This window comes from Pongo abelii, chromosome 7 (genome assembly GCF_028885655.2).
Source record: "Pongo abelii isolate AG06213 chromosome 7, NHGRI_mPonAbe1-v2.0_pri, whole genome shotgun sequence".
NCBI classification, from domain to species: domain Eukaryota; kingdom Metazoa; phylum Chordata; class Mammalia; order Primates; family Hominidae; genus Pongo; species Pongo abelii.
In genome coordinates this window covers 66,462,794-66,475,317 of record NC_071992.2, presented here as the reverse complement: position 1 = coordinate 66,475,317, position 12,524 = coordinate 66,462,794, and the positions used below count along the sequence as shown (strand labels likewise).

The 12,524-nt window shown below is 37.0% G+C and overlaps 1 protein-coding gene across 9 annotated transcripts in view; it reads left to right on the top strand.

Moving 5' to 3' along the window:
- The window catches only part of PCMTD1 (protein-L-isoaspartate (D-aspartate) O-methyltransferase domain containing 1), an 81,941-nt gene extending 69,494 nt beyond the window's left edge, over positions 1-12,447 (top strand). For 7 of the 9 annotated variants that reach the window (XM_024250574.3, NM_001132519.1, XM_009243794.4 and 4 more), the window contains 1 exon segment: positions 9,315-12,447. In XM_024250574.3, the coding sequence (XP_024106342.1) occupies positions 9,315-9,682 (368 nt within the window). In that variant the 3' untranslated portion in view covers positions 9,683-12,447. 9 annotated transcript variants of the gene reach the window in all.
- The last annotated feature ends 77 nt before the right edge of the window (positions 12,448-12,524 follow it).

The window sequence follows — 12,524 nt, the reverse complement described above, 5'->3', positions numbered from 1 at the left end:
GTGTTTGAGTTGTCTGTTACCATACAGACAAATGTCAGGTGGCACGAACCTGCTTCATGAGCAAGTTATAAATGGAGACCCCTCAACATGAACATGGCATTTTAGGCTAGGGTTAGACAGAAATGGATGAGGTCATTTAGCGGAGAGTGGAGATAAAGAGGAGATATTGGAGTTGGACCTGAGGTCCACCAATTTAGCGATAAAATGGAGGAAGATGAATTAGCGAAGGAGGGGCCAACAAAGGTGGTGGGGGCAAACTAGGGTCAGGTCCCCAGGGTGTTGAAAACCAAGAAAGAAAAGTTTCAAGGAGGGAGTGATCAACCTAATGGGGCAAATGGAGAGGAGAGGGTGGCATTAATTGGTTTGACTTAGATCATAGTTTTTTTAACCATGAGGTAAAATTCTTTACCAAAAAGGAACCTCTTGACTTAGTTTGCCTTTTAAATGAATTTATTGCATAGGAATTTGGGTTTATAGAAAGATACAATTTTATTTTCAGTGTTCATTCTACTCTCTTTTGAGCTGCATGACTTTGGGACTTTTGGGGTGTTTGTGAAAATTATATGGAGTAATATTTGTTTTGTTTTGTTTTTACGATGGAGTCTCACTCTGTCACCCAGTCCGTAATGCAGTGGCACGATCTCGGCTCACTGCAATCTCCACCTCCTGGGCTCAAGCAGTTCTCCTGCCTCGGCCTCCTGAGTAGCTGGGATTACAGGCTCCCACTACCATGCTCGGCTAGTTTTTTATATTTAGTAGAGACCGGGTTTCACAACCCTTACATTAGGCAGACCCAACCACCCACCCAGTTTCAGGCAGTGGCGCCAGCCTGCCACCATGGGAGTCTACCTGTAAATACATGGTGAATAGAGCCTAGTCAATGTGTGTGACTCCCAGACGAAAGTAGGCACATCCCGGAGGAAAAGAGAAAGGAATGACAGCCAGACATGGCCAGCTGCTTTTTACACACCTGAAATATACAAGCCTAGCCATTCCTCCACCCTTGGGAAGAATGTGTGCGATGATGCAGAGAGGCTCGCATGGCTCTGTGGTGAGTGTTGCTTGCTGAGAGTGTTAGTGGCATAAATGTTTCTTCAGCTTGACCTTGGGAGAATGCTTTGCAAGCATTTTTCTCTAATGGGAGCCACCATCAAAGGCGATATGTTGACCACTCTTTACAGATTTGTGAGAGTCATAGATTCTGATTCTGTGCTCTTACTGTGATCTCATTTAGAAAGAAATTAAGCAGTCAGTTCTAAAAAATTTTCAACCTTTCGTAATTCAGAAAATGTTAGCAACCACTTTTTTCAAATATACTTGTTAGTAATGTATACTTTCGCTACTTACAAAAAGGACTTTAATCCATATATAACAATCCGTATAAAACAAGAAAATTAAAGCTAAAATAAGAATGATAAAAAACAAAGGATTATCATAAGAGAGACTGGAAACATGAGGTTACTGTGTTGAAATGTTTATTTAAACTTCCTATCTAGTCAAAAATGGGTATCACTGGGTATTCTCTGGGACACAGAAAAGTACAAGACATCCATTTCTTTCTAGCACCAGAATCAGTGATTATCACTTGGCTGTGTATGCATTATATGATTATTTCCATGAAGTCTACTTTTTAGTAGACTACAGATGCTTCTTGACTTATGGTGGAACTATGGCCAGATAAACCCATTGTAAATCATAAATATTGTGAGTGGAAAATGTATTTAATGCTGGCAACACAGCAGATGGTCCCCAACTTAGGATGGTTCGACCTTACTTTGGTCGCAAAAGTGGTACTTGTTTAGTAGAAACCAGAACCCCATCATGAGACATAAGGAGCTCCTCAGCTTAAGGTGGGGTTACATCCTGATAAACACATTGTAAAGTGGAAAAATCCTACATTGAACCATTGTAAGTCAGGGACTATCTGTGTACTCTATATATTTATGCTATATTAGTACTATTTATTATAGTAGACTATACTGTAGTTACTGGTCCCTACTTAAACTCCTTGCAACAATAGTAACAAAACTGTTTTCTCCTTCCTAGTTTTCAAACACTAGAATTATAGTTTATGATAATTTTGTTTAAATCATCCTAACTCGATGGGAAGTAATAAAAGGAAGTAATGAAAAAAATTTTCTGACACAGCTTGGCTTTGACGGTGACCCAACCATAAGTATCATACCTAGGAATGCTTATAGAATCCCTTGTTGATTTCTGTGCAGCAGCTGTTTAACTATTTTACTTTGTAACTGACACTGTTAAAATCTCAGAATTCTATCAGTAGTCATTCCATTTTTTATCTGATAGTTTTCTTAGTTTATTTTAGAAGCATTTTGGTTATAAATATGTTTTTATAATAACATAATTCATTAATGACAGATAATATGCTATGAATGCACAATTTCCATTTTCCCTCATTTTAAGAATTTCAGCACAAATCTAAGTAGCTGGTAAGACTGCCATTGGTTGGAGTGAATGACATTTGTAACTGTGAATGTAAAATAGGAGTAAATTCAATAGAAAAGGGTAAAATGGAGGGGAGCCTAAATTAAAAAAAATCCATTATACCTCTGAAATATTTACAGACTAAATGATGTATCTATAAATATTTCTTCAAAATAATCTGGGAGTGGTGATGGGAAGAGTGATAATTGTTGAAGCTGAGTGCCCAGATAAATGGGAGTTATTAAACCATTGACCCTTTTCTGTGTATACAGTCATCCCTCCTTTTCCTTGGGGGTATGTTCCATTACCCTCCAGGGGATGCCTGGGCCTGCAAATAGTACAAAATCCTATATATATATATTATGTTTTTTAATCTGATAACTGAGGCAGCTGCTAAGTTACTAACAGGTGGGTAGTATGTATGGTGCGGAAATGGTAGACAGAGGGGTGATTCACATCCCAGGCAGGACAGCATGCAATTATACTACACTACACGATTTAAAACATATGAATTACTTATTTCTCAAATTTTCCATTTAATATTTTCAGACCTTGGTTGACCATAGAAAGCGGAAACCGTGGAAAGTGAAACTGTGCATAAAGGGAGACTACTGTACTTGAAATTCTACAATAAGGAGAAAAGTCATCAGTAACCAACAGTAACTTATAAAAATAAGTCAGGAATTATGTGAATTTCTAAAAAATAAAACCTTCATATAGTAATATTCAGAGCATGAAGAAAGTTTTGAAAATTGATATTTGCCAAAATTTAATAGGATGTATGGAGAATAAGTTTTTGTGGTTGTGTAGAAGTAAGTCAAAATAGCTTTCTGTTGAGAGGACATTATTCCTTAATTGCAGGAAACTAAAATATGAAAGAATGCGGCTCCAAAAATCCCAAAAATAATATATATATAAATTTTTTGCCAAATGTATCTTGTAGTAATCAAGTTGCTCATATTAAACAACTTACTAAAGTGGAGTCATAATTTTTCATCTTGATTCACCACTAATTTTATTACATTTAAAAATCCTATTTCTTTCTGTGGTTTTTTTTGTTTGGGGTTGAGGAGAAGACATTCTAAAAAGAAAGATTCATTGTTTAAAGTTCAGGGGCAGAAGAGACTTCATAAATTGTGGGACTATATCACATTGAGCTATATGAAGTTGCTGTTTTTGAAGGTCATAAAAGACCCCTAAATCATTAGTTTTGTATGGTTTAACCTAAATAAAATGCCCTTTTCAATCTTTGTTAACAAAAATGATTTCTGACTCCTAGGCTCCAATACAATCTACATACAGCCTACCTTTTGGGAAACAAATGGAGCCTAAATGTGTGTGTTAGAGATAACCTGAACTGTAATTTTGGAGTAAAAGTTTATTTTATTTTTTATTATATTTTAAGTTCTGGGGTACGTACATGTGCAGAATGTGCAGTTTTGTTACATAGGTATACATGTGCCATGGTGGTTTGCTGCACCCATCAACCCATGACTTAACATTAGGTATTTCTCCTAATGCTATCCCTCCCATCCCCTAGCCCCCCATCCCTTGACAGGCCCTGGTGTGGTGATGTTCCCCTACCTGTGTCCATGTGTTCTCATTGTTCAACTCCCAGTTGTGAGTGAGAACATGCAGTGTTTGGTTTTTGGTTCTTGTGATAGTTTGCTGAGAATGATGGTTTCCAGCTTCATCCATGTTCCTGCAAAGGACATGAACTCATCCTTTTTTTACGGCTGCATAGTATTCCATGGTATATATGTGCCACATTTTCTTTATCCAGCCTATCATTGATGGACATTTTGGTTGGTTCCAAGTCTTTGCTCTTGGGAATAGTGCCGCAATAAACATACATGTGCATGTGTCTTTATAGTAGAATGATTTATAATCCTTTGGGTATATACCCAGTAATGGGATTGCTGGGTCAAATGGTATTTCTAGTTCTAGATCCTTGAGGAATCGCCACACTGTCCTCCACAATGGTTGAACAATGGTTGAACTAATTTACACTCCCACCAACAGTGTAAAAGTGTTCCTATTTCTCCACATCCTCTCGAGCATCTGTTGTTTCCTGACTTTTTAATGATTGCATTCTAACTGGCATGAAATGGTATTTCATTGTGGTTTTGATTTGCATTTCTTTAATGACCAGTGATGATGAGCATTTTCGTATGCTTGTTGGTTGCATAAATGTCTTATTTTGAGAAGTGTCTGTTCATATCCTTTGCCCACTTTTTGATGGGGTTGTTTTTTTCTTGTAAATTTAAGTTCTTTGTAGATTCTGCATGTTAGCCCTTTGTCAGGTGGATAGATTGCAAAATTTTTCTCCCATTCTGTAGGTTGTCTGTTCACTCTGATGATAGTTTCTTCTGCTGTGCAGAAGCTCTTTAGTTTAATTAGATATGATTTGTCAATTTTGGCTTTTGTTGCCATTGCTTTTGGTGTTTCAGACATGAAGTCTTTGCCCATGCCTGTGTCCTGAATGGTATTGCCTAGGTTTTCTTCTAGGATTTTTATGGTTTTATGTCTTAGATTTAAGTCTTTAATCCATTCGAGTTGATTTTTGTGTAAGGTATAAAGAAGGGGTGCAGTTTCAGTTTTCTGCATATGGCTAGCCAGTTTTCCCAACACCATTTATTACATAGGGAATCCTGTCCCCATTGCTTGTTTTTGCCAGGTTTGTCAAAGATCAGATGGTTGTAGATGTGTGGTGTTATATCTGAGGCCTCTATTCTGTTCCATTGGTCTATATATATGTTTTGGTACCAGTACCGTGCTGTTTTGGTTACTGTAGCCTTGTAGTTTAGTTTGAAGTCAGGTAGCATGCTGTCTCCAGCTTTCTTCTTTTTGCTTAGGCTTGTCCTGGCTATATAGGCTCTTTTTGGTTTCACATAAAACTTAAAGCAGTTTTTCTAATTCTGTGAAGAAAGTCGATGGTAGCTTGAAGGGAATAGCATTGAATCAATAAATTACTTTGGGCAGTATGGCCATTTTCATGATATTGATTCTTCCTATCCATGAACATGGAATGTTTTTCCATTTGTTTGTGTCCTCTCTTATTTCCTTGAGCAGTGGTTTGTAGTTCTCCTTGAAGAGGTCCTTCACATCCCTTGTAAGTTGTATTCCTAGGTATTTTATTCTCTTAGTAGCAATTGTGAATGGGAGTTCACTCACGATTTGGCTTTCTGTTTGTCTGTTATTGATATATAGGAATGCTTGTGATTTTTGCACATTGATTTTGTATCTGAGACTTTGCTAAAGTTGCTAATCAGCTTAAGAAGATTTTGGGCTGAGATGATGGGATTTTCTGAATATACAGTCATGTCATCTGCAAACAGAGACAATTTGACTTCCTCTCTTCCTATTTGACTATGCTTTATTTCATTCTCTTGTCTGATTGCCTTGGCCAGGACTTCCAATACTATGTTGAATAGGAGTGGTGAGAGAGCATATCCTTGTCTTGTGCTGGTTTTCAAAGGGAATGCTTCCAGTTTTTGCCCATTCAGTATGATATTGGCTGTGGGTTTGTCATAAATAGCTCTTATTATTTTGAGATACGTTCCATCGATACCTAGTTTATTGAGAGTTTTTAGCATGAAGGGGTTGTGGAATTTTGTCGAAGGCCTTTTCTGCATCTGTTGAGGTAGTCATATGGTTTTTGTCATTGGTTCTGTTTATGTGATGGATTACGTTTATTGATTTGCATATGTTGAATCATCCTTGCATCCCAGGGATGAAGCAGACTTGATTGTGGTGGATAAGCTTTTAGATGTGCTGCTGGATTTGGTTTGCCAGTATTTTATTGAGGATTTTTGCATCGATGTTCATCAGGGATATTGGCCTGAAATTTTCTTTTTTTGTTGTGTCTCTGCCAGGTTTTGGTATCAGGATGATGCTGGCCTCATAAAATGAGTTAGGGAGGATTCCCTGTTTTTCTATTTAAATTTAAAATAAGTTTTCCTAGCAGTCAGGATTAGTATTGTCTCATCTGTTAAATCCTAATCTCATAACTGGAGGCATTGGAAATGAGACCGTTAAGGAATAGACAATATGGAGGATATTTAAATAATTAGGACTGAGACTTATCTAAAAGGTTTTGTGTCATTCAAAAGAACTTTTTTTTTTTTTAATTGTTTGAGACAGGGTCTCACTCTGTTGCCCAGGCTGGATTGCAGTGGCATGACCATGGCTCACTGCAGCCTCGACTTACCCAGGCTCAGATGATCCTCCCATCTCAGCCTGCTGACTAGCTGGGACTACACGCGTGTACCACCATGCCCGGCTAATTTTTCTCTTTTTTGTAGAGACAGGATTTCACCATGTTGCCCAGACAGGTCTCAAGATCATGGGCTCAAGTGATCCACCTGCTTCAGCCTCTCAGAGTGCTGGGATTACAGGCTTGAGCCATTGTGCCTGGCCCAAAAGAACTTTTAAATGAAGCTCACATGAATGCTACTTCAGGAGTTCTGAGTGTTAGCAGCTACTGAAGTCAAGTCTGAATCTTTTTCCGTGCTGGGTCCAGTTGGTCTTGATAAATTTCAGGTATTCCTCTGATGATTTAGGATTGAAAGATACATCGCTGGAATAGCACACAGTGTGGGCAAAGGAAGAACATAATTACAGTGTTGGCAAAGGAAGAACATAATTACAGTGTTGACAGAGAATACCAGTAACAGAAAAATTCAAGAGCCAAGATCAGCTGAAAAGACTGATATAGTTTCTATTTCCTAGCTCCTTTATAATTTCTAAAACTTTAGGGTAGATTTATTCTTCACTCTGTCCCTTTACAGAGCTCTCTCAGGCTTAGTTCTGGGTGCTTTCCTCTACTCTTGGTCTTTGCATGTCACGATGGGCTGATGACAGGAGATTAGCATCTCCAGCCCCGACCTTGCCCCTGAGCTCCAGAGTCATGATCTTATGGTGGCTTATGATAGGAAAGGCAACATACACTCTGCAGTAAAAACCTGCATTCAGTATGTAATCTCCTAGCATTCAGTTATTACTTGTAAAACATTGAAAATAGTGACGAATATAACATTGTAGTTATTATCTCTGAAATCTCCACTTAGGATAAATGATAGACAATTCACATCTAACACAAACTAAGTACATTTTTAAATTTTCTTCTCAACCTGTTCTCCCCTGTATCTTTGTCATGTCAGTCACTGATAGCAGCATCTGCCCAGTTGCTCAGGCCAAAACCTTAAATGTTTTCCTTGATTATTTTTATTCCCTCCCTCATCCCCTACAGCCAATCCATTTCCATCCTAGCTTCAAAATATATTATACCTGAAATTTGTCCATCTCTCCCATCTATACTGCCACCCTCCGTCAGAGTGTGTTCATATTTCTAGTGGATTACCAAAGTATTCCAGCTGATCTCGTGCTCCCAACTTCATCTGCACTAGTCTTCCTTCGGCTCCTTGAACATGTTAAGCTCGTTTACCTTTTAGGTTCCCTCTGCCCTCAAGATGTATACATGGCTGTTATATTATCTAGATCTTAGCTAGGACAGGATCTTCTCTGGGAGACCTTTATGACCACCCAATAGAAAGCAACCAGGGCCAGGCGCGGTGGCTCACGCCTGTAATCCCAGCACTTTGGGAGGCCAAGGCGGGCGGATCACGAGGTCAGGAGATTGAGACCATCCTGGCTAACACAGTGAAACCCCATCTCTACTAAAAATACAAAAAATTAGCTTGGTGTGGTGGCACACGCCTGTAGTCCCAGCTACTCGGGAGGCTGAGGCAGGAGAATCGCTTGAACCCAGGAGGCAGAGGTTGTGGTAGCTGAGATCACGCCACTGCACTCCAGCCTGGTGACAGAGCGAAACTCCGTCTCAAAAAAAAAGAAACCGGAATCCCACTTTCTATCATATCATTGGCATTTTGCTTTTTTTCTTGTATTCCTTATTTTTCTTCTTTAGAATTGATTTTTGTTTAGCCACTCTTCCCTGATTATGCAAGTTGCATAAGTGCAGGGAGTGCAGACTTGGTAGTCTAAATCATCCAATGTGTCTGCATGGGTTCTTCAACAGTGCCTGGCAGATATAGGTTAACACTTACTTGATGATGAATGTTAAATAACTTAGTGAACAGTTTTGGAAGATGGGCAGAGCAGATGGTTTTTGTACATTTTTACATGTAGAGGGCCAGGCATGATGGCTTACACCTGTAACCCCAATATTTGGGGAGGCCGAGATGAGAGGATCACATGAGCTCAGGAGTTAAAGAGACCTGCCTAGGCAACATAGTGAGATCGCATCTCAACAAATAATTTAAAAATTATCCAGGTTTGCTGGCATGTGCTTATATCCCAGCTACTTGGGAGGTTGAGGCAGGAGGATCACCTGAGCCTGGGTGGTTGAGGCTCCAGTAAGCCATGATTGTGCCACCACACTTCAGCCTGGGCTATAGTGAGACCTTGTTTCAAAACAAACAAAAACTTCATAGGGGATGGGATCTCACATCTGTTGTTATGAATAAATAGTACTTTTCATATGATTTATACATCAAAAAGTATAAAAGATACGCAGGATAGTCTCTCTCCTGGTCTTGTCTCCTAATTACTTCACGGTCATTTACCCTGTTTCTAAATTCTTATGCTTCCAGAGAACTTTTATGCATATAGATGCCAACACACAGACACACACACATGCCCCTGTACATTTTAACTTCTGTGCTGTCTATCGGTCCTTGGCATATAATGACTACTCCAAAACCTTTGTTAGATGAAAGGTAGAGTTTTCATATTTTCTGTATTTTCTAAAATATGCTAAGAAACACATTTTATTCTATGAAAAAAAATGAACAATAGATAGTTTTATTTTTAATATTTTCTTTGTTGTGTTTTGTGTTTGTTTTTAGCTCCCTGTGCTGTCAGGAATCTACAGGACTTGGCTCGTATTTACATTCGACGTACACTTAGAAATTTCATAAATGATGAGATGCAGGCCAAGGGGATTCCTCAAAGGGCTCCACCCAAAAGGAAAAGAAAGAGAGTTAAACAGAGAATTAACACTTACGTATTTGTGGGTAATCAGCTTATTCCTCAGCCTCTAGACAGTGAAGAGGATGAAAAAATGGAAGAAGATAACAAAGAAGAGGAAGAAAAAGATCACAATGAAGCGATGAAGCCAGAGGAGCCACCTCAAAATTTACTGAGAGAAAAAATCATGAAGCTGCCCCTCCCTGAATCTTTAAAAGCTTACTTGACATATTTTAGAGACAAATAACTTAGATCAAGAAGAAAGAATGCCTACTGATAATTCCTTTAGTCTTGAAAATGTAGCATTTGTTAGGAGTTAAAAGAGAGAATTATTTCTTTCATCAGAGCAAATTATAGTGGAAAAAAAAATCACTTGTTTCTGTCAGTAACACAAATGATGTATTCAGTGAATAAAAGAATCCCTTTTATAAAATCTATTTTTCTTTAAATCTTGGAAAAATGTTTTAGCTCAGAGTGATTTCAAAGTGGAATGCAACAGTAGTCAAGATTTGTGTACTATAAATCCTTTTCTGATTCCTTACAGATTTGTAGTGATGAGGGTTAGATTTAATTTTATATATGGTTTAAATAATTGTTAAGCTTATATAACCTGATCTGAATTGCAGTTGTTTGCATTTCCTCTATGAAAACTTCATTTATCTAATAAGGAAATCAAATGCTTTGTAGACTATTTACCTTACTTTTGTTGCAATCACTGTTGTTGAGTTGCTGTATATATATTCCGGGCAATAGATGAGTGCAATAACAATACAAGATATTGAATAATTCAGCTTTAAAAAATCCCACAAATTTTATGAAATTTTACAGCCCTGCTACTTTTGCTTTTGAATCTCTTGCCAAAAGACATGGGTAAAATATCTGCCTCTCTCATAGAGATTTTAAGAGCACAGCAAGTGAGTTATTAAAATAGAAAGTATATACTTAATACAACTCTTTATATGGACCCTTTACATTTTCAGTATTTAAAAAAATGAGGTTATCTTAACTCTCTAGAATTTTAAAAGTATATTTAGAATTGTTTTTTCTGTAGTTCACTGTATAAAGTATTTGATTTTTTAAAAAAAGCAAAACCATTGTTATGTGTGACTCTTGATAGGACACAGAACGAGTGAATGAGCATGAGTGAGGCCACTTTCTTGGATGGCTGTAAGTAGCAGGGCCAGGGTAGACCTGGTCAGCGGATGCACTTTAGCAGATGGAACTTCTAGTTTATCTGAATATTTATCTTTGACAAGGTAGGGCTGAGCCTATATTTGCTTTTGATCTTTCTAGTATAAGAAATATTCACAGAAATTGTATGTAGATACCCTTTGTTTTGAAAATCCTGTTCAGAATCATAGTGTAATCTTTGGGACCTATGCCATGTTCATTTCACTCCTTCCCATATTTTTTGTGTTTCTTTTGGTAAAACTAATGGTTTTCATTTTTTACTTAATATCACACAATTAAACTGTCCATATTTGAGCTTTTTTTAGCTTCTCAGTGATAAAAAACAGGTAGTAACTGCCATTGTTTGTTTGTTTGTTTTCCTAATAAGGCCTGAAAACAGCCATTCCTTGTTAAGAAAGTGTACAGTGTAACATATTTGCTAGAGTTACATGGATTATATATTTCTTAAAGGGGAAAATTTGAGAGTATCATGGACTACCACCAGCATTATTATTACAGTAGTTACTCAGATTTGGTTAAGGAAGCCCAATCAATGTATAATGAAAGGATTATTATCTCTCTGCTAAGATTCAGATATTGTTTCAGAAATCTCAGCTCCAGTAATTCCACAACATCTAAAAACAAGTGTTTGTGATCATGTGTAAGCATGAAATTGTTCCAAGTAAGTGAGGATATTTTAGTTATGTGAAAGACAGTTTCATGGAAGGTATTTGTTTTATACCAGTGGCTGGGATGGTGGAATTGGGGTTATTTCTACAGTTAGATGATTACTAAACTGTTAAGAAATGCCCGATATCATTTGTATCTAGGAAAGAAAAAAATCACTTTCATACTGTTGTCATCTGTCAGAAATGTTCATTTTATTTTGAATTAAGTGTTGCTTTTGAAGTTACCTAGTTACCTTGAATTCCTGGTGACCACATGTTTTTATCTGGAAAACCTGGAGAAAAAGTTATCTGTCCCATCTCCCCTGCCCTTTTTTTTTTTTTTTTGGTTGGAGCTGCTGTTTAGATGATGCTTTTACTATGCAGGAGAGAGTTTTTGTTAAGGATATATTGAAGATTGGCTTTTCCATATTGTCTTTCATTCTTTGACCGTGGCAAAGTGTACAGTAGATTTTCATGATCATTGCATATTTCTTGTCATTGAAATGTATCTTTTATGTTTTTAAATGCATTCATTTTACACTTGTGAGTTTATCATTGACTTTAAGAGGTAGAAATAAAAAATTAAAATTAAAGCTAAAGCCTTTTTATCCATTAATGCAGATATATTAGAATAAGAATATTTTGGGTTTGTGTTTATTTTTTAATGAATTTATGTTTACTTGAGTATGGAAAATTATGCTTTATAGGTGGAAAAGTAGCAAATAAAGATTAAGTAAAAGTAAGTGAAAATGATGGGGAATGTAGTATTGGAATTTTATAGCCAGTTAAAACAATAAGTATCATCTAATTTGGGTGTTTATTTTGCAGATGAGGAAACAGACCTAGAACCGTGGCATGTTTTGCCTGAAACATACAGTGAGTTAGAGATAGGGCCTAAGATACCTTCTAGCATCAGATCAATCCCAAGAATCCATCAGCAACCTCAGACCTACCCAAGAAGATAATTTAAATCTATACTGCTTATTGGTCAATATATTTGGTTCTAGTATTAATAAAGAAAAATGTTATTAAAATAGCATACATAGTAGTAAAATAAAATACAAAAAGTGTGTGTTGATTTATAGCTGTTTGAGATGATAAAAGTGAAGCAAAGCCTGTTAAATCATTGGAAGACTTGGAAAATTATTTTAAATAAACAATTACGTGTAATTAAGCATTTTTCTCCCATGGCCTGACTTTTATGTTTGTCTTCTTCTTTTTAAATTTAGGCAATCTCAGTACACCTATGGA